This window comes from Rhinichthys klamathensis, unplaced genomic scaffold, assembly GCF_029890125.1.
Source record: "Rhinichthys klamathensis goyatoka isolate OS25496 unplaced genomic scaffold, OSU_Roscu_1.1 h1tg000169l_1, whole genome shotgun sequence".
Classification (NCBI taxonomy): Eukaryota; Metazoa; Chordata; class Actinopteri; order Cypriniformes; family Leuciscidae; genus Rhinichthys; species Rhinichthys klamathensis.
In genome coordinates, this window is record NW_026606700.1 from 1,218,867 (window position 1) to 1,246,671 (window position 27,805).

The following is a 27,805-nucleotide window of genomic DNA, read 5'->3' on the forward strand; positions in this document are numbered from 1 at the left end:
CTGCCTTTATATTTTAAGAGGATTAAATGTCATTGGCATTAAAAAGTTTGAAACCCCCTGCATGGTTTAAGATATTAGTCTAGACTAGAATGGATTTTAGAGGCCAAACAATCGAGGAAAAACTGTACATGGTGTGACTTTTAAAAGGTTATTACGTTGTAGAACTGGGAGAGGGTGTGTGTTAGTTTGTGTGTGGGGCACGTGAGGGTTGAGGGTGTCTGCCTTCAGTAGTGGAAGGGTATTTGCCGTGGCATGTAGTGCAAAGATTGGGGGCAAAGAGGTTACCAGAATGTGACATGCCACTTTTTACAGGCTGGTTGGCAGGGCTATGGAGCGTGCAAATTATCAGCAGAGACCTTTACAGACATGACTTCACTCCCCGGTATAAACGAAAACAATGACAACATTATAATTACCTGCAAAGGATTTAATTCACCTTTCCTAACCCCACTAAACAAACACGCACTCATACACACATGCATAATGTACCCCTAATGTTGACAGTGGCACCACCTGGATAGAGATCTCACCATGTTAATGCTGCATTTATGACAAAAGACATTGAAAGATCCTTCAGTCAAATGGCTCAATTTCTCACATTTTTTGCTTCACCTTTTTCTCATTATAGAATACTGAGCATATCGGGAATATTGAGCAGCGGCACAGAGGGAATAATTTAGCACATTTAACGATTTAACATTTACCACCTGTAATGTCGGGCGAAACTGAAGAAATTTATGATGGATGCCCGACTCGGTTGCTGTTAACCTGTAACCGATTTTTTTTATCATCGTCACAGCATCCCCCAGGCGTTATAAACTGGTTAATGCCTGTGGCGGCAAGGTGCCTCTGTAAGAAACTGCTGCAGGTGGTTATGACTTCTTATGAATTTAGATTGACGGCATAGAGAGTGGTTTGAAATGACCTTTTAGTAAGACAAGCCTGAGTGAATAATGTGTACATCAGCTATAGCACTATAAGGTCTTGTGTTTTATCTAAACCAAATTTAATGTGTTCCTTTAAACTCATAATTTACTTGAATAGGCCTACCTTAAAGGGGGGGTGAAATGCTATCTCATGCATAGTGAGTTTTTTACACTGTTAAAGAGTTGGATTCCCATGCTAAACATGGACAAAGTTTCAAAAATTAAGTTGTACGTTTGATTGAGTATTTCTGTTCTCAAAATACTCCTTCCTGGTTGTCACAAGTTTCGGAAAGTTTTTTTCGAGTATGGGCGCGTATGACGTGAGATGCGCCGGAATTTCCTTATACGGTCCTAAGGGCACTTCTCTCGGAAGGGCGCGCGCGCAGCTGTAGAGCGATAGCCGTAACCTATGCCCATTAAAGCGCTGTGCATCGGCTGCGCTGCAATATGTCACCAAAGACAAAGAGGTGTGTTTTCGGTTGCCAAGGCAAGACAACACTGCACAGATCCCCAAAGAATCAAGCGTTGAGGGACCAGTGGATGGAGTTTGTTTTTTCCAGAACATCAACACAGTTGTGCAAGTGTTCTTGTTTGTTCCATGCATTTCGAGGATGATTTTTTTATAAACAAGGCCCAGTTCGAAGCCTGATTTGCTAATCGTTTAGTTATCAAGGATGGAGCAGTCCCAACACTAAAGGTTAGCGGTCTTGCGTTGGAACTGCAGGCGGTGAGTAGAACTGCTTCAAACATCTGTGTGTGTCTATCGGCGTGTTAGCTCCGCCCACACGGCACGCCTCCACCCGCTCGGCTTTTTCCGGAAAGACTCGGTACAGCCTATCTTTATTTTATAAATATAATAAAACTAAAGACTTTTTGGAGATATGATGGATGCAATATTACTCTATAGGTACTCAAGATTAACATGAGATTGACTGAAACTGAGTGTTTCACCCCCCCTTTAAATAGGAACTTAGCGTTTTACCTATTTTTAAGATTTTGAACTTGTGAAAATAAGCATCATACAAATTCGAAACATGTATACTTATGATCTTATAAAAGATCGAGGAAAGGTGAAGCAAAAAAGTCACTGGAAATTTTAATTCTCTGTTCATGACCCCTTTAAATTATTTTAATCTGACCCTAATACTTTTTTGTATTTAACATTTAACGAAAGATATTTACTTTTGTAAGTAATCTCACTTTTCTCATATTAACCGCAATCATTGTCATTTATCTCCAACCAAACAACTTAATTGATGAGGGATAATGGGATGCTTTTTGTCCAAGTCTTGCTGTTCCAATTTCATTTGAAAAAGTGGGAGAGAAGTTCTGATGACGCATCATCGTTAGAGTGTCGAAAGCAGGTGAGCGCCGAGTGAGTCTGGGATCTCGTTCAACACCCAGCTGGATGCTTTGATGGAGCGAGCTCACTCTGTGACTTTCAAATCACTTTGTACGGATGTCTCAGAGCTCACCGTCCTAAGAACTTCAGAAAATGCTGAGTAAAGTTTGGTTTGTTGAGTTTAGCAGACATCTGTGATACTGACATGCTATGGCTGGTGTGCGCTATCCGTGCTGGAATCCATTTGAATTGCCCTTTTCTGAAGATATTTGTCATGGCATAATCAAAGTTTGCTTGGGGATTTATTAAAATTACAGTAGCAAGACCGTGTCATCTAATGGATTAATTTATGGATTTTTTAGCTGTACACGTCTTAAGCGAGAGGAAGACGGATATTGCGCCTTCGTGTGTTCATAATATGCTGTACGTAGTAAACCCATCAGTTTACCGTCTTTATTTTTAAAACTACTATTTTGAACCACTTGCATTGGTCAGAAAAACTATTAGTTAATCAGTTAACTCTCTATGTGCCTAATTATGGTAAGCTATCTACCAGCGAGGGCTAACTTCTCATGTTAACCAGCCCAAACTTGACAACCTGATTAAAGTAACTGATCGTTTCTCTCAGATAGTCTATATAGGAATGTTGTTCCAGGACCAACAAAGGATTATCCAAAAACATCTCCTATTGGCAAAATCACGTCTGTGTGAAAACTCCCCATGACATAATCAAAGCTGTGCTTTAGAATTACGATGGCATTTAAGGGTTTGGTGTTTGAACGAAACAACATGTTAAGGTTAAAGCTTAGCTTTTGGGTAAAGATTAGCATTAGGCTTAGTGCTAGACACCTGATATGAAGAATGTTTCAGAGACATTCACAATAATCTTGCCTCTGCCCTTTACCGTCTGACAGGTTAACAAGTCTTCTACTTCTCGTCATCAATGAAGGGAGAGAGAAAGAGCGTGAGAGAGAGAAAACGCGCCGTGTTATGGCGACTGTGCCATTTTCTTTTGTCCTTTAGGCTACAGACGGCTACTGAGAGAGCTGTTATCCCTGGGCTAAGCTATAAAAGTCCCACTCAATCAAGCACCGCCCTTCAATGTCAGACGCTTCGGTTTGGACCCAGCAAGCTTAAATGTTGCAGCGCTGTCTTGAGAATGGCCCGTACATATGAAGTGATCCAGCACAATGTCAGTCGTAGCCTGTTGATCCTCAAGTTAACTGCCAATGACTGACATGAGATCAGCGGAACAATAGCCTGATTGGCAAAAGTGCAGTAAAGAGAAGGGCTTATTCTGAATACCAAACGTCAGCTTCAGTGTAGTTAGCAACTTTTTGTTATCTTGTATTGAGAAAAAAGAAATTTCATTTAAAAAACTTGACTGTATTTAAATTTCTTAAAAATGTGTGTGGCTAATAGCTTTCAAAGTTGCTTTCTCTCTGCAATGCTCTTAATGCCTCATTAGCTGTAGCATGTCTGCAGCAGTGATAAAGTAAGATTTTAATTACTTACTATTATGAACACTCAAACAGACAGTTCACCCAAAAATAGAACTGTCATCATTGACTCATCATTTACCCATCTAATCCATCAGCCAAAAAGTATAAAACAATGATCTGACTGTAAACAGACAACTGATGGCAACATCATTCCAAGCACTGAAACCAAAAATGACATTTCTGTCATTGTTTACTCTCACTCATGTTGTTCCAAACCTGTATGACTGACGTGGTACATAAATCTTGAAAAAAAATATTTTGTCCATACAACCACAATGCTTTTAGGACCCCATTGACTTTCATTGTATGGACAAATAACAGTTTTCGAAATGATGTTACAGAAGAAAGAAAGTCCTACAGGTTTGGAACAACATGAGTAAGAGTGAACGATGACAGAAATTTCATTTTTGGTTTCAGTGTTTGGAAAGATGTTGTCTGTTTTCAGTCAGATCATTGCTTTTATACTTTTTGGCTGATTAGATGGGCTTAGCTGGATTCAGTGTTTTCCGGTGTGAGTTAAGAAACTTCTAATGGTCATGAAGGAATGGATATGTTTCTCTCTCGCTCTCTATCTGTGGAGTAGATTGTCTTGAGAGGTCATCAGATACGGCAGTGTTCTGGTCTTTGAGAGCTTTATGGCATGAAATGGATTTGATTGTGTGGGTGCAGATGGATCCGGCCTGTGGCCAATCCAGCCACTGAACCTCTGCATTGCTCTTAAAGCCAATACTTCATACTAGAGTGCTTATCTCAGCCCTTTAGCACCACTGCCCATGGTCATCTCCTCCCTATTAACACTACAACAGGGCCGTCTCTGATGGGAAAATGGCAGTGAGTGGTCTGCCAAGTTACATTGCGTATGCCGCAGACTGTCTAGATGCATGTGTGTGTGTGTGTGTGACACATTGATGTATTTGATTAAATACAGATGCACTTGAAGCGTTGATGCACTTATGAAGCATTATTAAAATTTCCTCCTCGGATTCCTGCCAAATGAAATTCCAAAGCCCGTGTTTGTCCTCTACAGCAGTTAACTTCAGTCTCGCCCTACAAAGGCCGGACAAAAGGTCTTTACTGGGAGTTTGAGCAGCGGGGAGACAATGCCTGCGTGCTTTATGTGCTCTTGTTTACCGTTTTAATTAGCATTGTTAATTGGCACTTTGTGACACCCTGGTGACAGGCCTGTCACTCCACTGTATTGATGCCACTCTTGTCCCTAATTTGTCTGCTTGTTAACACACGGCCGGCTCCAGACCAGGGTGTCTTGTTCCTTGTCATTGGGCCATCATTGTCCGTTTGTCTGTGTGAGAGCCTTTGCGTGCATATACACAATCCGGTAAACAAATTATTTGTCAGGCCATGGAAACGTCCATCTCCTTCTCATCTCATCAGTCCCTTGGAGACCCGTCCTTGAGTCGCAACAAAGACGGCAATCGATCCAAACATCCGAGTGTTTGGCGATGACATTAAAAACCTCACACGCACCAATGACACGGACTGCTTAACCCATTTAAGCCCACGGGAAACTGAAGTCGCAGAAGGCTCTATACCTCAATTTGTAAACACTTTTTTTTAGGAAAAGCTTTTGAAAAGTTGCTTGATAATGTGTCATGCATGCAATATTGAAATCAAGAGCAAAACTAATCTCAATGTATATATCGGTTTCTGATGGAATTTCTATGAATTTCTACTTATCAGGTTTACATGAAAAACACTTAAAAATGGCACAATATGCTGCACAGTATGAAGACATATCTGGGAAAGAATCTGGGCATATTAATATGTTAACTGAAACCGCCAGACTTTTGCAACATGGTGTGAAGAGCCCTGCTGAGATTTTAGACTGTAAAGCCTTTTGAACTGTTGTATTTTTATTCATGCGTACAGTACAGTAAAAATATATCATCTGCTTTATATTTAATTATGCAGATGACAAAAACAAGAAAATATGGCAGAGGTTATCAAATTTGGGGCGAGATTTCTTATTTATGGTATTAAATGTTTTTAGCATATTTTTATAGCTGTATGTTACTCCCAGATATAAAACATGCAGCTTCTCTTAAAAAAATGATGTGAAATGTAGGCTAAAACTCAGCCAGCTGCTACAAAAGGTGAATTTGCAGAAGAATCGCTGACTGAGTGCCTTAAAACAGCTCGTACTGTCAGGCTGGTACTTATTTGTGCAGGATCCAGCACTCTTGATTGCATTAAGGCCAGATACGTTTCACGTTGGATGAGATGTGTGGAGGTGTGGGTGAGGATGTTCTCTTTCAGATTTTTTTTTTCTGGACGGCTTGTAACCTCTTGGAACCCCTGACAAAATAGTCAAATGTTAGTTTTCTTGAGAACGTAAGTAATTCCTTAATTTTTTTTTATACAAAATGACTGAAAACACCTGGTTTATAGGGCTATTTTCATGATGTTAAACTGTTTACTTCTTAACAAAATTCCTCCCATTTATTATAATTCCTCTCACATCAGTGATTAATCGTGAAGCGTAATTCTGCCTCGTGATGTTTGCGGTCTGGCTTCTGTTTTGCAATCGTGACCACTTCACCACACAGGATGCCTAACCTTCATGCCTCATTATTAAGCAACAGCTCTCGTCTACCGTCCAGGTGGAACTGTGTTTTTTTTATTTTTTTTTTTATTCCAGCCCTCCACAAGCCACATCCCACGTTCTGGCAGTACCTCGCATTTCCCCCTGCTTCCAAGTTGTTCTAGGCATTCTGGTTGCTGCTGGGATGTGGCCAACAGCCAATCAGAGCGCAGGAGAGTCCCGCTCTCAGCTGTGATGCTGATGAAGTCTTCTCCTCTTCCTCATCAGACCTTCCATCACATATTTCCTGTTATAAATGGGTATGATGTGACATTACAAGTGGAGAGGCCATCTGCACACGGCAGGGTCTCTGGCTATTTCTGTCAGGGCTCCACGCGCACACACAAACAGGCTGGAAGAGTTTCTGTTTATAGAGAGGGAAGCATGAAACTTTTCACGAGGTCAAAGCAAAGATGTCATGGTTGAGAGAGATTTGAGGCTTTGGCGTAAATGTTTAATACTTCTGCCAGACTTGGGTCGCAAACCAAAAATGGGTTGCTGGTCTGTTCTGTTCTGATAAGTTCTAAATCAATGCTGTTATAAAAAAACTATTGTTATTATTATTATTATTTTAAAACAAACAACTTTTAATTTATCATAATAGTATCTTTGTTCTTTGTAATATTTCAAACATTTCTTTAATTTTGCACAGTATTATCTTAATTATTTATTAATTTATTACTTATAATTTTCAATATTTCAACATTTTTCTTTAATTTTCTCATAATAATATTATTTGAATTATTATTGCTATTTATTATTATAATAATTTATTATTATTATTATTCACATTTTGCATAAAAGACTAAACCAGTTGAGCATTTTCTTGATATTTTTTTTAACGCTATTTCTTAATCAATACGGTGCACTTTAGAAACATAACAGAAATGCCATGTCATGCCATGGCTTCTGTGTCATCCTTTCAAAGTGAACCGTGCCATCTTCCCTGCCTGGCATCCAAAAATAGCTGTTGTTTTTGGAGTGTTTGCTGCCCTGGCCAGATGGGGTGTGATGACAGGGACTGGAGTCATGGAGAGAGTTCCCATCATCCCGCTGGGTGAGGGATGGAACCCAGAATGACTCCATACACTGCAGTGGCTGTCGAGGCCACAGAGAGCAGGGGGGTGATGAGCAAACGGCTGGATCCCAGAGCCCAAATGGAAGGTTTAAACACAGATGCTTTGACCTCTCTGCTAATCAAGGTCATGTTGAGCGCCTGTTTATTTCACTGACAAATGTTCATATTATATTTGGCGATTGATGCGCTTATGAATAACTCAGTCATTTCAGAATTGTAATTTGGGGTGCGAATATGTGCATGTCATTTACATGCATGAGACATGACAGAAAGTCCTTTGGTGGGTGCGTTCCCATCAAAGAGGGATTGTTTATGAGTTAACAGCTTTGGATAATAGGATTCCAGCCATGGCCTCGGGATTTATGTGGCCAGGGAGATTTTTGACTGTTGGAAGAAATTGGAAAAATAAAAATAAAAAACGACTGAATCGCTTTGCACCTTGTTTTTCTTCCAGGGCTCTTGTTTCACTCCAACAGCCCTGACAGTCAGACATGTCATCTCAGAACATCGGTTAAAGGCTGACAGCCAAAGGTGAAAAATAACACCTCTCTGTTCATTCATCAACAGTGTCCGGCCCCAAAAGAGCAGACGGTTAACCACAACACACAGATGGAGAAAACCTTCCTTATCAGATCATGATGGAACATCTATTCTGAGCCAGTGTCCTACAACACAGAGATCCATCACAGTCCATAACACACATAGATGTATGATCTATATCACACGATCATGCTTTTATTTGAAATCTTCAAATGTACAGTTTAAAGGCCTATAAAATGAAACTTCTGTCATTTGCTCCAAACCAAATATAGATGGAGTCTTGGAGCTTACAAGCTTAAAAAAAAACATGCAAAAGCAGATGTATTTATATGACTCCTGCATTATATGTCCTATATTTTGTGAGAAACGTACACAAATGAAAGCTATGATAATCTTCAGTGAAATTAGCCACCATGACCAAATCACAGAGTCAGTGAGTCAAACTCGAAAACCTTATCAGACCAAATGAATCATTCAGACCACTTTTGTGGACAAGGACCTCCACAATACAATAATTTGTTTAATTGGACATCATCAGTTTTCATGTATAGGCTATTGCCAAAAAAAAAAAAAAAAGCTAGGAAAGATGTTTGGTTCAGTCTGTTCTTTAATGGCAAACTTACTGTTATTTTATGGCATCAGAGGAGTCATATGAACTACTTTTGTGAAAGCTCCAGTCCGCATTATTTGTAGTTGCATGGAAAAAATGGCCAGTGCATTATTTGAAACTTCTTTTGTGTTCCACGGAAGAAAGAAAGCCTTGGTTTGGAACGACACGAAGGGTGAGTAAATGATGACAGAATTTTCATTTGTGGATGAACTATTCCTTTAGGTTAAAAGAAAATGATTTCCGTTTAACGTTCGCCTGGCTTGTGGTTGTTGGATTTAAACGGCTCCCACTCTTTCAGCTGCATTGTAAGTGCCCTCACAGCTCTTTGATGCAGTGCTTTTGGTAATTGATGTGCTCTGTAACGTGGGCACGGTGGAAAAAAGGCTTGGGGTGGGGGGGGGGTTGGGGTGTGGAGTAGATGCATGAATTTAAATAAAGCTTTGGCTGTAAGTAACTGCAGGAATGAGATGCATTTTTTTTTTTTTTTCCTTTTGGCTGACTTGACTGAGAGGCGTTTGATTTATCCTCACGAGGAGCTGAGCGCTGGCTCGCCTGTCCCGCTTATTTACTCTCCGCATTGCTCTGCTGGGTATTGGCCAGTTATTTACTGCAAATGGTCGCGTTGGTGCGAGATGGGAGAAAATTGGGCTCTTATTTATTTATTTATTTTTCAATTAAAAGTGGCACGTCAGAACAGAGATTTAAAGGTTCCGAGGGATCCGACGCTCTAACCGTGCCGGGGCCTAGGAGGCTTTCCAATATTGCTTTGTTGTCGACTGTCTCTTTAGGAATTCAGAGACAGGCTGCTGGAGTGGGATCAAGGTGTTTGCCTCTAAAATGCCAGCACAGTTTTTACCAATGACTATAAAACAGTCAAAAGACTAATATCTTTGCTTATGAAGGTCACTTTATATTTAGATTTTTCTAATCAAAAAAACCAACTTGTGTAGTTTTGTAGATCTGTCAGTGTTATCTGTGTAAAGTGTTCTGGAAGGCCCCTTAATTTCCTCTCACAGACATGAAGCTGGGTAGAAACGTGGCCCGGACGTTCCTGGATTACTACAAGCTGAACAACCTGACAGATGAGAGCAAGCACACAGGACACATTAACAGGTGACTAATCTTTTGTTTGTTTTCCTTATTCTTATGAACATCTCCTTATAAATAGCTTAAATTGTTTGATACCAATTATGGCTAACTTTCATGTTTTCCTTCACATTATTTCTTATGAGAGCAACTAAACTGTTTTGCTTCTGAAAATTCTCCTACTTCAGTTTTCTTTAAAAAATATATTTTATTTTTTAATTTTTTTATGATTTAATTTTATTTTAAGCTAATTTTATTAGCTTTTAATCTCACAAACCCCCTGCAGTTCCCTCATGAACAACCAGGGGTTCCTGCTTTAAATTATCATATAAATGGAAACATTACATTTTAAAACATATTATAGTATGTTCACCACGCACACTCCTTCACCGAATTAACTGATTGTCTCGTACTAGAAATCCTGTCACATGCTTTATTTTGTGTACGGTTGTCTAGAACAGAAGTTCTCAACTTCTCGAGGTCCACTTTACTGCATACTTTAGATCAAACTCACCTGCTGTAAGCTTTCTAGTAATCCTGAAAACCATGATTATTTTGATAGTCCACTTTAGACAGCCTAACTATAAGTAACTTTGCAGCTACATGTCAACTAACTCATTAACTTAACTATACATGTCAACTAACTCTCATCTGAGTTAAATGTTAAATTAGGGTTAGTACAGTAAGTTGACATGTACTTGCAAAGTTACTTATAGTTAGTGTTGGGGGACCATCAAAATAAAGTGTTAGCAGATATTAAACTCTTTCCCCGCCATTGACGCAATTTTCCGTCATTTAAGAGACAACACTTCCCTGGCATTGATCAAATGTTTATGGCTATCCATGTTTTCGCTGTTACACATCTTATGAAAGAGTACAGAATCTCTGGATCCAAAAACAAGCAAAAAAGAAGCAGAAACAAGCGATAGAAGCATTGCTTATGCACATGTAAGCTCGCGCGATCATTAAACGGCATATAAATCAAAACTGTCAAACGTTACCGAATGAAATGTCGAATCCAGGAAGTATAGGACTGTGAAGCTTTGGGGGTGTTGATGGACACAATCTACTCCATCTGTTTTGACCATCGTTATGGATCTGATCCGGACGTAGTCTAAACAAAAACGAGATGAGAACCCAGATTTGAGTCTAGAAACAATTCTGATTCTGACAAAACTCCTCTAATAAACATACGTTATGTCTTTCAGCACTTCCGATGGAACATCCACCAGTCATCAAGGAAACTATACTGGAAATGGGAAGGTGAAAGGGGACAGAAAGCCCCATGGAGTCAGGGACTAAACACACAGGGAACGGGAACAGTCCACTTGCAAATTACGTTTTCATATCAGCCCACAGCAATCCACCATGGTATTTGTTGTGTATGTTTTTATGTGATGATAGGACTCAACGACTGAATAAGTCTTCAGTATTAATTCTAACTTGTGAGATATTGCACAGAGAAAACATCAACTGTAAATTATCCCACCGGCTACATTTATTGCTTTTTCAGTGCTTTGTTGAATACCAACTATTTTCTTTGCCTTGCTCTTGGAGTTGCCTATTATAAGAACAGAAATTGTATTCCACTCAGCTGTACTCATTCTGATAAAGTGATTACTTTTATGAATTATTTAATTGTCTAGATAGTCATCTTTAGTTGTTTGTTCAAATCTGAATGCTTGAAAATTGCTTAAATATAAAGCAATTGACCTGTAATGTTTTATTATATTCATGCTTTGTGTTCAGAAATTTGCATCTAATAAAGTGATAAAAAAAAAATGTTTTATCTATTTCATTATTTTTTATTTTTTTGATGAAAAATTGCTTTTCAGTGTCTTATTAAGAGCTTATATTGAGAACCAGCAGAAGTAATTTTGAAATGCTATTAAAAAACAATGCATTTTTAATCCTCTCATCATAGTCTCAAGTTGATAAGCATCAACATATTTTTCTGCTGTTCACCAAAGTACTCTAATACGGAGTCTGTTAAGCCTGTAACAGTGTTTCCAAACAAAGTCTGATCTGTCCACACTCAACAAACACTCACAACACAGTGTGAGGGGGCCAAAATACAGAATGGCTCAAGCTATCATTCAAGAAGTGTGAAAAGCAGCATGTATTTTTCAGGCCAGTCATTCGGAATAACTGAGGCAATCCGTCAGAAAAGGCAAAAACAAATTACTTGCATTTTAGATGGTTGAAGAGAAGATGGCGAGAGCTAATGTGAATGAGAAAACACATCCATCTACAGATTCTCGACAAACACACACACACACAGGTAATGGCGCTGTCATACCTAAAAGCCTTTGTGCTTATGGAGAGTCTCACCTCCCCACTGCGCTGTCATTTTAACCAGAGCCTCGAACCATTAGTCCCTTATGCTTGGCTCACCTCACTGCCACAAACACATCCTAATTGCCCTTAGGCTGGTGTGAATTGTTTGCATTTCCCTTCTTAAACATTGACATGGTCCATTCCTGTGCACAAGTTAACTGGCCTCAGTGATTCTCTGTGAGGTCTGTCCCTCAGCACTAACGGTGGTATGGTTCACTTCGAGGGCAGATCCTTCACTGGACAGCATTTTAAGCTGCTTAAAACTGAGTCTTAGTGAACCACTGTAATTTCTTCCATTTTTAGAAATTTCTAATTCTGTTCACCCTGTATGTTTTGAGAAACAGTCATTACTTTTCTATAGTAATACTGAATGTGTCCTCACTCGTCACTTTAAATGCAGCTGTTTTTAGGACCAAACACTGTTAACGCTGCATTTTCTTACCAACTCTTTAAAAGATTCACTTATGTCAAAAGTTGGCACAAATCTTAGGCTGACCATTCAGCCCCAATGTTTGTCCTACCTAAATCTATTTTGTTTTTATTTAAATTATTCACTTAATCCAGTTAATGAATTAGTTTTATTATTATTAACAATAATAATTACAATCATTATTATTAATAATATGAAATGTAGGTTATGATGCTTTAGTTTTAACCATCAACATGATAATGAGGAATCATACTTCTGAATATATATATATATTATATATTTTTATGTGGGAAAAAAACACATTTTTTATATGTTTTATATGTGTAGATGTTTTTCATGTTGGTTTTAAACATTTACAAATATAGACAGGAGGTACATTAGGATGAACAGAAAATAATTAAAACAGAAATAAACATTTAAAAAGTTTAACATTACAAGTAAACATTTACATCTCATAACATACATGTTAACAACTAATTTTACAACTTCCTTATTTTTCTACTTTGAAAAACTTTGTTGAAGACAGTAAAAGAAGCTTATTTCCCCCATATTTATTTTGTCACTTGATAGTGTCGTCATTTCCTCTCAGTTTCACGGCCACTTGGGCTGTTGTGTTGTCATAGCAACCAAGTTTAAAAACCATGGGCGGACTGACACCGCCCAAGAAGCCTTCAGCCTCACAAATGCGACAAAAAGCGCTAAAATGCACGGTCGAATTGGAAATCCAAGCTGTGAGTATATTACCACGCGTCCCATTCTCAACAAAAACAAAAATATTCAAATTTGCATGTGTTATGAATCGGAGTTTTCGTGCTAGCATACTGTTAGCAACAAGTTGCTATCACGGAGGATCAAGTCAGTCCATCAGACATCAATCAAAAAGTTGCAACTAGCAGAAACATGTTAATAAACACTCCTGCATTCACTCCAGCCTTCGAAGTGTTAATTAAAAACAATGCACAAGCAAAGATCCTTGATTTTCAGCCAAGCTCTTAGCATCTATTTAGAGCTTTTGCTTTTGTTTTGCATGACGGTGGACTGTTATAGCGCATCATTATTTTGAGAGAAAATATCTACTGCAGGATTTTTTTTGATACTGTAACGATAATCAAAACGATCACACGACAGACTAATTCATACTAAAACGTAACTAGGAATAGGAAGTGCTTGCTTTACATTCGGAGATAAACAAGAATGTAAAATTAAAATGAATTGATAGTTAATATTTATCAGGTAAATCCTATAAAGTGGATATTCAAAACTGTTTATCTGCAGGCATTATTGTGTTTCTGTCAGACAAAAAGAAAGAACGGTATAAGGATGTTGGCAACAATAAAATGATTCAAAAATAATAAATATTTTAAAATGTAACGTTAGTTGTTGTTTTTTATTAACGTTGGTTTCATGAATAGCGTAAAGTAAATTAACCCTAAATTATATTTCTCAAGGAGAAATATATATATATATATGTATAACTTTGAGCATTCTAGCATTCTGCCCACTTTGAATCAGACAGATATATAGTGCGTAAGATAGATTACATTTATTTTAATGAATAAATGAATTATAGCATTTATTTGAATTCATTTTGGAGAGAGAGAGATGAGAGATGTGTGTGTGTGAATTACCTTCATCTGTTCAGTGTCTCTATTAACAACAAAGCGGTTTAAAGTTTAAAGAGTTTAAAGAGAATAAAGCTATCGTCAAGTAATATTTACCACAGGCTTTATTTTACATAAATCGAAAACCCCCATTATAAAACCCCATAGGAAAATCTCGAAGGAACCAGCAGCGAATTACTCTTCCGGGTTTTGGCATCATACCTGCACTACTCTATATTGCAGTGCTTATTATAAATGATTTATCCGCGTACATCATTATTTTGTTAAAAATTCATGTGCCGGCGTAATCTTTAATCAAAAACGTTAACCTCTCCTTCCCCTCGAAACGACTACTAAATGGGACTAAATATCCTCCACAACTGACTACAAACTGGCATTCAATCTGCCTCCATTTAGTTAGTAAAGCCCAACTTCCTATGATGCAATCAATTCCCAAAAGATGAAATCAAGTCCCGTCCTACATTTTTTCTCGTTACAGAAGCTGTTTCACTCTGATATACATCACAATAGAGATGATGATTGAACTTCTGTTTCATGCCAACTTTAATATTTTTGTGGACAAAGTAAAATGCTTAAATGTGCACAAAACTAGAAAATGTGTTGTGAAACCTACTGATGACTAAATGTATGCCTCACATTCCATGAAAGATTATATAACGGTGTAAAATTAGGTATAAAATGTGTTTCCTCCTATAGATCACTTGTCCAGGGGTGGTGTTACCATCCCAAGAGGACATGTATGTTAGTGTTCGGATAATGGGCCAGTACCAGAAGTCCAAGTGTGTCCCTCCGGTTTTCCCTCTGCTGTTGCATGAAAAAATGGTGTTTGTGAAGGTGAGACTTTATCAAAACGACTTTAATTAATTTTAGCCTTTGACATATGCTATCTTACTATTTGTCTTTCTTTGTTTTCTTTCCTCTCCCAATCTCTTCAACAGACCTTTGTGGGAATGGTTGACCCGGGTGCTGTAGCCGAGCATCTGGAGAGTAAGAATCCTTTGTGCTGTTTCTAAGTTTGTCCTGTGTTCTTTCATAAGCCTCAGATCAATAAACTTATACCTTTCCATCATGTTTGTGTCCTCCACTGCAGATGATACAACATCTTTAGAGCTCATTCAGCTGGTTCCTCCAGGTAAGATCCCACATCCATTCCAGCTGTAACACTAACAGATATTTGAGTCTGTAGATTGAGTTCTCCACCATAGTGCTGTAAACTAAAAAAACAATACATTTGAGCTCCGCTTTGATTGAAGGCTCCAGCTTTTGCAGTCTATGCAACCAACGGCTGAATTCTCAAACCTGCTAGTACAATTTCAAAAATTAAACAACATCAGCAAGGGAATACATACATTATTGGACCGAGCACTCCCATTACTGTATGCATAAATCATGCTGCTTTCGATGGAGGTCTCTTGGGCTGAGATTTTTAATTTGCACACAATCTGACACTCGTTCGTTTCTGTTGCTGCGTTATTGCTTTAAAACGCAAAGAAACAGCTTTATTACCCTGAAACAACTTGATTACCCAGAGCTGTCAAGAAAAAGGACAGAATTCACCATTCCATCATGTATTTTTCATTTGATCGTGCAGAGGGTGAGATCCTGGCCACGTTTGAAGACGACACCCGGGAGTTTCTGTATCCAGGCCCTCGTTTGAGTCCCAGAAGCCCCGGCCCAGAGAGAGAGATTCTGATGAAGAGATCCATCTCCTTCCCCGTGCGTGTGTCTTCCTTTCAGCGTTTTTGTCATATCTCTGATGCATCTTAAAAGCCCGTCCCATTTTCACGCTATTTGCTTGAAGACGTAGATTGTTTTGGTAAATTGATCTGCCAAGAGTGTTATTATCTGCATTTGCCCTCTGTCTTTTCATCATCCGAAAAGTTTAGTGATGCTTTTTTTTCCCTTCTGCTCCTGTCTCTCCTGTCTCGTTCCCCCAGGGAATCTCTCCCAAAGTGGAGTTCTCAACGACGTCCATTATTGAGGAGTGTGATGTGAAACACGGTCAGCCTGCCATGTCTGTAAGTCTCTGGGCTTTTGTTATTGCCATTATATTGCAGCTGGTATTAGCTCCGTTCCAAAAGCTAGCGTACTGCCTCGCCTGCCTACATAGGCAGCTGCCTTTTAAGGCTCCTGGCTTCTGGAACGGCCGCACGATGCTGCCCCTCGTTATGTTTTGGAACAGAGCAATTATCTGTGATGCTAAATGAAAAGAAACGCTGAGGTTTAAACGAAAAGGATCAAATGACTTTCGTGTAACGAGGCTTTTCTTAGATGTATGTGGGAGTATGATGGGTCTCCCTGTCAATCAAACTGCCTGTTGCCATCTGTGCCACTTGTTCTGTTTGCTGCTGTCCTTCTAGTGGCCTCACACCCCCTTTCAGGATGTTCTTTTTACAATGCAGGTAATTGCAGAGAATTGGCTCGTTTCTACCCGGATCGGCGCTGATCAGTTGGACTTGACCGGTCCAATTTGTTTCTTCCATTACATGCTCGCAGCAGACCCCTCGTTCCATTTAGAATCGCTGATTGAGTCTGCATCCTTCATGTCAAGTTTCTCAGACCCTCGTTAGACCGCTTCTGCTGTTGACCGTCTCGTCAGGCCCGTTTCATGTGCGATTCAGTCGTCCCTTTGTGGATGTCTCTAGTTCGGACTTGACACGGCATTCTGTAAAGCGGCGTGATTTGCATGCATTTGAACGCCGTTTGTTTCTTGTTTAATAAGCTACTTGTGGTGCTGGCTTTGTTGTTTCAAGGACATCCGGCTTTATCTCCCATTACCAACACCAGCCGAGCCACTAATCACATCAGACAAGCGCGACTCCTGCTTTAAAACGGCCTCTTTGTCCTCCCCCCGTCCAAAGAAAAGGGAAGAAGAGAGAGAGGGAGAGAGAGAAGAATAAAAGGAGAAAAAGCCACTTAGTTTAATTTCATTAAATCTCGACTCTTCAAACAGCAATCGCTATCAGGATTTACTTTTTTCTTTCTCTGTTTTTTAAAAATGACTTAATATGCCAGGATGTTCCAATTAGCATTTAAATTATCGTTGTTTTTTACATCCATGTAATGCCATTATCATATTAGGTTGAGGCCGGCCATCAAATGCAATTAACATTTTTAAAAACGTATTTACCAAGGCAGCGCCTGCAGGAACAGAGTTATTGGGGCTCAGAATTATGTTAGCTGAGATTAGAGTTATTGAAGTCATTTGCCTGCAAAGGTAAGATTGGAACACTGAGGAAAGGTTTACATCAGGTTACATGTGTACATAACAAGGAAATTAGTGGATTAGCACCGTACGAACAGAAAGACGTTCGCAATATCCCTACAATAAAGCGTGACCTTATACTCGCTTCCTCTGGGATCTTCTTTTCTTTCTTTTATTTTAAAGGTGAAGAGAGTGTAATTTCTGTACCACTAGTGGCACCAGACAGAATTATGATTGTTTCCAAAAATATGGGGGACCATGCAATACTATTAAGGGATTTGAACAGACACCGAACCCTAAGTATTAATTCTGGCTGTGGACGTGAATGATATCTCAGTGGTGTGCTATTTCTTTTAATAATCAAATCAATGTTTTATTCCTGGCAGATGATAAAATGGGCAATAAAAAACATTTAGGGAAACACAATAATATATAAACAGGTGTGGGTAGTCCTAGCAACTCCCTAGTCACCACCAAAAAACACCATAGCAACTGCATAGCAAATCAATATGCTAATAAACATAGATCATCTTAGTAACCACATAGCAACCATACACAATACCCCTTTACATCTTCTTCACAAAATGTAGTTATTTTTCTGTTTGTTTTCTCTTTGAGCTTCTGCATGTTTTAAAAGTCATAATTTAAACAAAATATTATTTAGTTTGACCTCACTATGCTTCATGTACAACTGTCGGTGTGTCATCATAGTATTTATTGATGTTTATAGAGTTTTATTTTAATTAACGGTTTAGTATTTTTATGTGCTTTTGATATCTTTATTCGATTTTTTTTTCTTTAATATTTCTATTTAGCTTTAAAGTCACCAACATTTTTTATTTTTTTCTGTGCAACATTTTTTTTTATCATTATTCATGCGCCCTCATAATCTTTAATCAAAATAACTTCCCCTCCCTCTTGCACTGGCATCTCTTATCTTCTCTGATGACGTGTTTACTAGTGTGACGGCGGGACAACCTGTCACTCACATAACATCAAATGACAACATCCAATCATTTCCTAATGGACAAAATCAAGTCCCGCCTTACATTTTTAGTCGATATACTGTACATCACAATAGGGAATTGTCATTTTATTACTTTAACATAAGCTCATTTCTAAATTTCATTTAAGTTTTTTAGCTTTAGTTTGAATTTTTCATCTTACATTTATATTTGATTTTATTTCAGTTGCCAAAAATGATTTTGTTTTATAGTTTTAGTTGAAATTTTAGCAAATTGATAAAAATTAAGTGAATATGTCTTTATTCCTATCCAGTTATGCAATCGTTCTTCTACTAAGCCCTGTCGTGTGAGAACTTGCCCTGCAAATGCAAAGAAGAAACCAGACAGAGCGCCATCCTGCGGATACGAAAAGCCAACAGTGGCGTCCCAAAGTCGTGCTCCTTCACCCTACACCCACCGCAAGATGTGTCAGCTGTCCGAGGAGGCCAGACAACGACTCAGTCACGTCAAACTGGGGCCATACACATTTAAGAAAGAGACGGTCCCTCAGGCTCCATTCGTGGTGGGTGAAATTGAATGATAAAACGGAAGCAGCGTTTGAGTGTTCATGGGGATACAGAACATTAGCTCAGGTCAACTAACATGTATGTGCTTATATTTGTATTATATTTTTATACCTGTGAAACTTTTATTATTTACAATATTTCCTCTGTGAAGGCGTTGATTACAGGTGACAGACAGCCGTGTCAAAATCTCCACCCGTTTTCTTGACTGAAGTAAAAACATCAATTCTCCTGCTTGTTTATTTTCCCGTGTTTTCAAAAAACAACAGTACGTCCCGGGGTGCAAATATCAAAGCTGTCATTGTGTAAAAGGCAGCTCTTGGATTTGTGTCTGATATCATCATGGCATTTTCTGTCACAGGCCTTTTAAAAATTGGGTAGCCTTTTCAAAGGAAATCCCCAGGCCACAATTAACCTAAGTAATTAAGAGTCAGGCCGTGATTAGCAAATTCTTCCCTCTTATTTCAGCAGATTAGCTCGCTCGGTTTATGTGTGTTTAAAGTCAGCACACTTGTTTTGCATGAAAACTTAATAGCTTGTTTCATTAACTCGCATGGTCACTTTACTATTTAGATGAAGAAGTGCAAACGGACTAATTGAAGTCTGAGAGTTGAGTTTATACAGACACCTGAGTCTGAGTAACTTCCCTCTTAAGTTTCTCCTCACTTTCACCTTCCAAGAGAAGTGATTAACTGTGAAATGAAAGTCAAATTCATTTGAATAATCAATGCTCTGTGTGTCAATGGAGTGTTGATGCATGTCGCTTCACCTGCTAAATCAGAGATGAGCGATTATTTATCTTTTAATGGGCAACGTAGCTGATTGAATCTTCTGTTTGCAGGTGCCCCGAAGCCCAAACGCGTCACTGATGTCCCCCACGACATGTGGTCTTACATCTCAGTCTGCTACTAAAAAAAGCCCGCTACAACTGCGATCACAGTGCTACACAGCAAACCTCACAGGTCACTATGATACTGTTGATACTCACCCTCATGTCACACCAAGCTTGTATGACTTTCTTCTGTGGAACACAAAAGATATTTTGAAAAAATGTGTTGTTTTGGACCCTTACTGACTTTCATTGTGTATAGGGAGAAATAATAAAAACAGTTATTTGGGTCAGAAAGATTTTTTTTAAAGAAATTTTAGCAAGGTATAAAAACTGTCAACTCAACCTAAAAATTTAGATTTTGATAATTATTCGTCTGGTGAAAAAAATACATAAATGAAGAAGAAAGCCAAAATATTAAATGTCATTAATGTATATTTACGAAATAATCCACTATTTTGTAGAGGGGGTCAATTCTATGACAATTCTAGGAAATGAGTTTCCTGCTGGGAAATCTGAGTTTCTTTGTAGGAAACTCAGTTTCTTACTAGGAAATATGATTTGAGAGGGAGTTCATGTCCGATTTCATGAGCAAAGGCAATACGTTATAATAATTTCCTATGAGGAAACTCAGATTTCTTAATGGGAAAATATGGGTTTCCTAGTAGGAAATTATTATAATGTATAAAAATTATAATACACAATACCCCTTTTTAAAAAAATTAAGTCATTTTAGTCAAAAGAAAATTATTATAATTTATTTTCTTTGCTCATGAAATTGGACATGAACTCCCTCTCAAATCATATTTCCTACTAAGAAACTCAGATTTGCCAGGAGGAAATTCACATTTCCTATTTGGAAACTTATATTTCCTAGTAGGAAACTCAAATTTCCTAGTAGGGATATATGAGTTTCCTTTGCTCGTGAACTCCCTCTAAAATCATATTTACAACTAAAATATAGTTATATAGTTATAATATATAGTTATATATATTATTATATATAAATATATCTGTAAAAGAAGCACACATTGAAGTTGTGGTTTAAAAATAAACATTCTGACATTAGAGAGGGTTGTGGTTTAAAAATTGTTTAGTCAGCTACACTGTTTACTTCTGAAGTAAAAAAGTAGGGATTCTTTTCAAGGTTGTTATACATTTATTACAGTGTTATTATACATTTATTACAATGTAATTATAGGTTTATTACAATGTAATTATACTTTTATTACAATGTAATTATACAGTGTTATTATACATTGCAATGTAATTATATTTATTACAATGTAATTATCGTGTTATTATACTTTTATTACAATGTAATTATACTTTTATTACAATGTAATTATACATTTTATACAATGTTATTATACATTTATTACAATGTAATTATACTTTTATTACAATGTAATTATAAATTTTATACAGTGTTATACATTTATTACAATGTAATTATACATTTATTACAGCGTTATTATACATTTATTACAATGTAATTAAACATTACAATGTAATTATAGTGTTATTACATTTAAATTACATTTATTACAATGTAATTATACATTTATTACAGTATTATTATATATTTGTTACATTATTATTATACATTTGTTACATTATTATTTTGTTACATTATTCTTTTTGAAAAAAGTAGCGATTGATTTTTAAAAAGTAGCGATTCATTTTTGAAAAGTAGCAATTCTTTTTCAAAAAGTATCGATTCATTTTTGAAAAGTAGTGATTCTTTTTGGAAAAAGTAGCGATTCTTTTTGAAAAAGTAGCGATTCTTTTTTGAAAAAGTAGCGATTCATTTTTGAAAAAGTAGCGATTCTTTTTGAAAAAGTAGCGATTCATTTTTGAAAAGTAGTGATTCTTTTTGGAAAAAGTAGCGATTCTTTTTTTTTAAAGTAGCGATTCATTTTTGAAAAAGTAGCGATTCATTTAGAAAAAGTACCGATTCTTTTTGAAAAGTAGCGATTCTTTTTGAAAAGTAGCGATTCATTTTTGAAAAGTAGCGATTCTTTTTCAAAAAGTAGCGTTTCATTTTTGAAAAGTAGTGATTCTTTTTGGAAAAAGTAGCGATTCTTTTTGAAAAAGTAGCGATTCATTTTTGAAAATTAGTTATTCTTTTTGAAAAAGTAGGGATTCTTTTCGAGAAATGTAGCGATTCTTTTCAAGGTTGTTATACATTTATTACAATGTAATTATAAAGTAGCGATTCTTTTTCAAAAAGTAGCGTTTCATTTTTGAAAAGTAGTGATTCTTTTTGGAAAAAGTAGCGATTCTTTTTGAAAAAGTAGCGATTCATTTTTGAAAATTAGTTATTCTTTTTGAAAAAGTAGGGATTCTTTTCGAGAAATGTAGCGATTCTTTTCAAGGTTGTTATACATTTATTACAATGTAATTATACGTTTATTATAATGTAATTATACATTTATTACAATGTAATTATAGTGTTATTACATTTAAATTACATTTATTACAATGTAATTATACATTTATTACAGTATTATTATATATTTGTTACATTATTATTATACATTTGTTACATTATTATTTTGTTACATTATTCTTTTTGAAAAAAGTAGCGATTCTTTTTTGAAAAAGTAGCGATTCATTTTTGAAAAGTAGCGATTCTTTTTTTTTAAAGTAGCGATTCCTTTTGAAAAAAGTATGGATTCTTTTCAAGGTTGACAATGTAATTATACGTTTATTACAATTTAATTATACATTAATTACAATTTAATTATACATTTATTACAGTGTTCTTATACGTTAATTACAATGTAATTATACTTTTTTACAATGTAATTATGTTTATTACAGTGTTATACATTTATTACAATGTAATTATACATTTATTACAATGTAATTATACATTTATTACAATGTAATTATCGTGTTATACGTTTATTACAATGTAATTATACATTTATTACAATGTAATTATACATTTATTACAATGTAATTATACATTTATTACAATGTAATTATCGTGTTATTATACATTTATTACAATGTAATTATACGTTAATTACAATGTAATTATACATTTATTACAGTGTTATTATACATTTATTACAATGTAATTATACATTTATTACAATGTAATTATAGTGTTATATGTGTATTACAATGTAATTATACATTTATTACAGTGCTATTAAATATTTGTTACATTATTATTATACATTTGTTACATTATTATTTTGTTACATTCTTTTTGAAAAAGTAGCGATTCATTTTTAAAAAGTAGCGATTTTTTTTGTAAAAGTAGCGATTCATTTTTGAAAAGTAGCGATTCTTTTTGAAAAAAGTAGCAATTCTTTTTGAAAAATTAGCGATTCATTTTTTTTAAAGTAGCGATTCTTTTTGAAGATTTTTCTTCGCTACAGATTTCCCAGATGGAAACTAAGATTTCCTAGTAGGAAAATACGAGTTTCCTAGTTGGAAATTATTCTAATTTATTGCCTTTGCTCCATGAAATTGGACATGAACTCCAATCATGAACTCCACTCAAATCATATTTCCTACTTAGAAACTCAGATTTCCTACTGCTGTGTTGGCATGGGAACATCCCAGGTGAAAATAATTAAATGAAATGACTTTGTCTTTCGTTGCTCCCTTCACCAAGTGCGTTCCAAACGGCTACATGATGGCACGCAAGTGCCCTGCTCACTCCAAAGTCCCCACTTCAAGGGCTTTGCCCTTCGAAGAGAGTAGGGCATAGGGATGCTCACGAGCAATAAGCATGTCCCAGCCGGGTTCGTCACTTATTGGGGTCCCCTGAAAACATTTCCGTTGTGTTCTGTTCTATTTGCAGCACACATTGTAAAACTGACTGAAGAAACGTCCATTACTTAATTTGCGGGTGTTTTTCTATTTGCATGTTTTCTTCAGTTGCAGCGCGTTGAGCTCTCTCGGCCACCGTACTTTAAGTCATTTTTACCCCCTCTGTAATTTGGCTCCAGATATCAGGTGAAAATTTGTATCCCCTTCACAGAATAGTGGATTACTTAATATATATTCATCTATGACATTTAATATTTTGGCTTATTTAATAGTGTGGTTTCTTTTCTGTTCTGCGGAAGAAAGAAAGTCATGGGTTGAAGCGACAAATCAGTGACTAAATGATTTTTTATTTTTGGGTGAGCTGTCCCTTTAAAACCTTCTTTTCATTAAGTATTATGAGATGTTATTTTATGTGTTGTGGAGGATGCATTTCACCATATTTTCCCAAAAAACTTCTCTAGATCCCTCTCTCCTTGGAAGTTTTAGATCAAAGCCCTCACAGGTGAGTTACAAAGTGATTGGCTTGATCAGTAAGGGTGTTTTTCCTTGCCTATTCTGATCCTGTTTTCTCTGCTACAAGCAGGCATCCAGAAGTTCCCCAAAAAAATCCCTCAAAGAGCATTCCTCACCTGTGTCCAGCACACTCAGAGACCAGAGTCCAGTCTTGAGCCGCTCTTCCCTGAGAGAACGGTTAGTTTGACACAAGTTTTGCTGCAGAGCAATTTAACACAGTTTTTGTTCTGGTCATCCTGGTCTATTCTGTCATTGGATTGATTTGTTTTTTTCATTAAAGACCATCCTACAGAAGCATTATACTTATTTATCCTTGCATGTGTTTATTATATGTCATGCTTGTGCCTTCCCTAAAATCCATATTTCATGACATGCATTCTCGAACCTGCAAACTTGCAATGAGCAAAACTAAAAGTCCTACCCCTTCGCCCATTTCCTATGAATTTCCAATTACATGATATTGACTAAATGTGTGGCTCATAAAAACAAAGCCCAGTAAACAGAGCGTCTATTCCACAAATCTATATTGTGATCACACACAACAGACAAGATGAATTTACTGCCTCACCTTCAAATGACAGAATCTGATGTTTGGTCATGTTTGTTCATTACTTATGAGAAGGGAGGAGGGAGGAGGGCTGCTAAGAAAACAAGAGGAAATGCTATTGATTGTGTTTCAGTGAGATCTAATGCGTTTGACCCGACGCACAGTTTAATAAATTCTAAGAGACCCTTGTCATTGATCTGAACATCGGCTGTGAAACCGGCAAATGTTTGTTTGTTTGTTTGCTAGTCTCTCTACCGTCGGCGCCTTTTCCGCAGGGGCATGAGCAAACATTTCAAATCAATAGACAATCTAAGTCTTGAGAGTAAATAGTGGGAAATGTGTGATACTATTCTGTCAATTGAAAGCATGACCGGAGTCACAGGCCCGGAGATTAAGGCTCGCTCCGTAGATTCGCAGAATGAGAGATCAGGCACGTCTTTTTGAGCTGCTGATGGGGGGGAGAGTTAAAGAAAACGACGGTTTCTAAAGTTCAGGCTGGCCCTCTCTGGCCTTCTTTTATGGTAATTATAAAGACCATCTTACGGCCTGCCTGCGTTAAGGCCACCTTTCATACCGATCTGCTGGTCTCTTTACCTCTATATTCTTTTTAATATAGATTCTAATTAATTCTGTCCATTCATCTTTTTAAACAAGCTCAGTGAGTTAGTATTATATTGCAAGTTTATTCACATGCATGCTTTGATATTCTAAATCCAAGGACACAGCTCAAATGCCTGGGTAATTCCTCATCTGAGCTTCTCTTTCTCTCTTGTGGCATATTTAGATGTATAAAATGAAAATATCAGCATTTGCTACAGGGCTGGAGATAAATGTCTCTGCATGTGTATTTGTGATTTAACTTAATGATTTAACTGGCCTGAAATTTACAAGTTGTATTTCCCAAGATGACTGCGCTCCAATGTAAGGGCAACAGCACAGACTAGTGGTTTATTTCTGTATATATGCTGGGGTTTTTTTGTTACTTGGAAATATTTAAACTACATTTTTATAAACAGTAGATGAAATTCACAATATAATATTAATTGTATAAATATAAATAAATATTAAGTTTTTAAAAATAATTAATTTTTAGTTGGTGCCTAACCATTCATTTGTAATTGATTTTCTGGTGAAGTTCCAAGGCTTCATTGCTCATATTCGTGTAAAGACTTTGGTGCCTTTGAGATGTATTTTCAGCCATGTTGTTTTCCATTTTCTACAGGTTCCAGAGTTCATCCAGTTCCTCGCAGTCAAAGGAGATCCACAAACGAGTGCAGAGAATCCTCAGCAGCTCTGGTCCCCGCTGCAAGCTTTCTTTTGTACGTCACCCCTGAGATCGCAACCGCATGTAATGCTGTCATTCTATGCGCACGTTAACCCATGCAAAATGATTCTCCAAAACACTCATTACGGCACATGTCAGTGTTTCAAACGTCCTCCAGTGATTCTGTCAGGCACTCTGTATTCTTCACATCCATTGTGTCAGGATGTGCTGCCACTGTCTTCCAGGAAGTGAACGAGGTAATCACCTTACGTGCTCATTCTTTCTGTTCGCGCGAGTCGTGGGCCGCTTAAACGCTTCACCGCCCACGCCGTGTTTTGCTGGAACACCCTGACGAGAAAGAAAAGCGAAAGAGTTCTAATTACTCTAAAGCTTCCCCAAATCCTTCCTTAGAGGAAAAAAGGAGCGCATGTTCACTGGGAGGGAGGTCTACAGGCTGACGGCTGTCTTTACAGGCTCATCTTTGAGAGAGAGGAGAGATGCCACAGTGGCACAGTCGGGTGCCAAGCTCTGCGTGGCTGAAGCCCAGCTCGAGAAAGGAAATGTGTAATCCACTTCAGAGTTAAAAGTAGAGAAGGGCTAGGATTTTTTAAAAGCGTTTTAATCAAACAGTTCAAAGGATCTGCTTTTATTAGTTTCACTCTTCGTTGCATTAGCAGATTTTGGAGAAATTTAATTAGTTTGGGATATTCAGCAATACTGCTTTGTGCCAACCTCATATTGATTAAACATTTTTTTGGTGGTGTTTTTAGAGAATATTTTCCACAACTAAAATGTGTGTGTGTGTGTGTGTTGTCAGGATGAAGAGAGTGAGGAGGGTTCATGTGTTTCCACCCACCCACATCATGGTGACAGCTGGCTGCCGCAGGACAGGTAAACAGCACCTCATTTTTGGTCTAAATTCAGATTTAAAGAATCTTTCTTTAATGTGTAAACAGTATATTACAATAATAATAAGTATGATACTAAGTTTTGTACTAAGATATTCCTACATGTTACAAATAACATAAAATGAAAGTGCCTTCAAGAGTTACGGATAAATACTTGAAAATGTGAATTTGTTTTAGTTGAGTTTGCAATATACAGTTATAAATTTTAATTTGACTTTCAATAAAAATTGTATTCTGTCCATACTGCAGGCTAATTCCTGGAGAACCATCTGTTCATTTAGACAACGGCACATTTTGGACTAACAGAGCGGCGGTGTATACTGGGAAGCCCCACAGAGCTGTGTTTGAGGACAGTTTGAGCAAAATCTACAAGAACCTCTACAGAAACGCTTCACAGCCAGGACACGGTGGACAAAGCACCTGGACACAATGACCAAAGACATGTTCTTTTAATGCAGTGGTTTTCATATTCTCTGAATATGTTGTGTATCGCCCTTATTTAAAGGGATAGGTTACCCAAAATTAAAAATTCTGTTAACGTTTACGAACTCTCAAATTGTTCCAAACCCGTGTACCGGTAAATGTCTTTGTTTTGCTGAACACAAAGGAAGATATTTGAAAGAATGTTTGTAACCAAGCAGATCTCAGGGCCCATTGACTACCATAGAATTTTTTTTTCCTACTACGGTAGTCAATGGGGCCCAAGAGCTGTTTAGTTACCAACATTCTTCAAAATATCTTCCTTTGTTCAGCAGAACAAATACATTTATACAGGTTTGAAACAACTTAAGGGTGACAAATGATAATTTTAATTTTTGGGTGAAGTATCCCTTTAACACACCTGATTCAATCATCAGCTCAAGAGCTTCATGAACTGCACAGAGGGTGTCAGATAAGAAAGACATACAAAATGTGGTCCCCAGGACTGAAAACCCCTGATTTAATGTACTTGCATATGCCAAACCGGGGAGGGGAGGGGAGGGGAGGGGGGTTCAGGAGTTTTATATGTTATACACTTTTTCTTAACTTTAATAATGATAACAGTATTAGTAAAAAGAAAAACAGCAGTACTTTTGGTTTGAACCTGATTTATTGTGAATCCACAGTCAGAGAGGAGCAATCGGGAGTAATCAAGTCTTTCATTCAA

General features: G+C 37.1%; 2 protein-coding genes across 4 annotated transcripts in view; both read left to right on the top strand.

The window, feature by feature from the left end:
• The window catches only part of agbl4 (AGBL carboxypeptidase 4), a 371,132-nt gene extending 359,671 nt beyond the window's left edge, over nt 1–11,461 (top strand). Inside the window, exons 12-13 of the mRNA XM_056259613.1 lie at nt 9,614–9,710; nt 10,892–11,461. Coding sequence (XP_056115588.1) covers nt 9,614–9,710; nt 10,892–10,985 — 191 coding nt within the window. The 3' untranslated portion in view covers nt 10,986–11,461. The remainder of the gene's footprint in view (nt 1–9,613; nt 9,711–10,891) is intronic.
• Nucleotides 11,462–13,053: 1,592 nt separating this feature from the next.
• spata6 (spermatogenesis associated 6) lies at nt 13,054–27,119 on the top strand. Of its 3 annotated transcripts, none has more exons than XM_056259614.1 (13): nt 13,054–13,181; nt 14,769–14,906; nt 15,011–15,059; nt 15,163–15,204; nt 15,664–15,788; nt 16,010–16,090; nt 18,556–18,804; nt 19,647–19,767; nt 23,888–23,928; nt 24,007–24,116; nt 25,709–25,805; nt 26,568–26,641; nt 26,908–27,119. In XM_056259614.1, exons 1-13 carry the CDS (start codon nt 13,092–13,094, stop codon nt 27,089–27,091), a joined length of 1,401 nt encoding a protein of 466 aa, XP_056115589.1. In that variant the 5' UTR covers nt 13,054–13,091; the 3' UTR covers nt 27,092–27,119. The 3 variants fall into 3 exon arrangements, with proteins under 3 accessions (XP_056115589.1, XP_056115591.1, XP_056115592.1); XM_056259616.1 differs by having other exon boundaries at nt 13,060–13,181; nt 24,010–24,116; XM_056259617.1 differs by lacking the exon at nt 14,769–14,906 and having other exon boundaries at nt 13,060–13,181.
• The last annotated feature ends 686 nt before the right edge of the window (nt 27,120–27,805 follow it).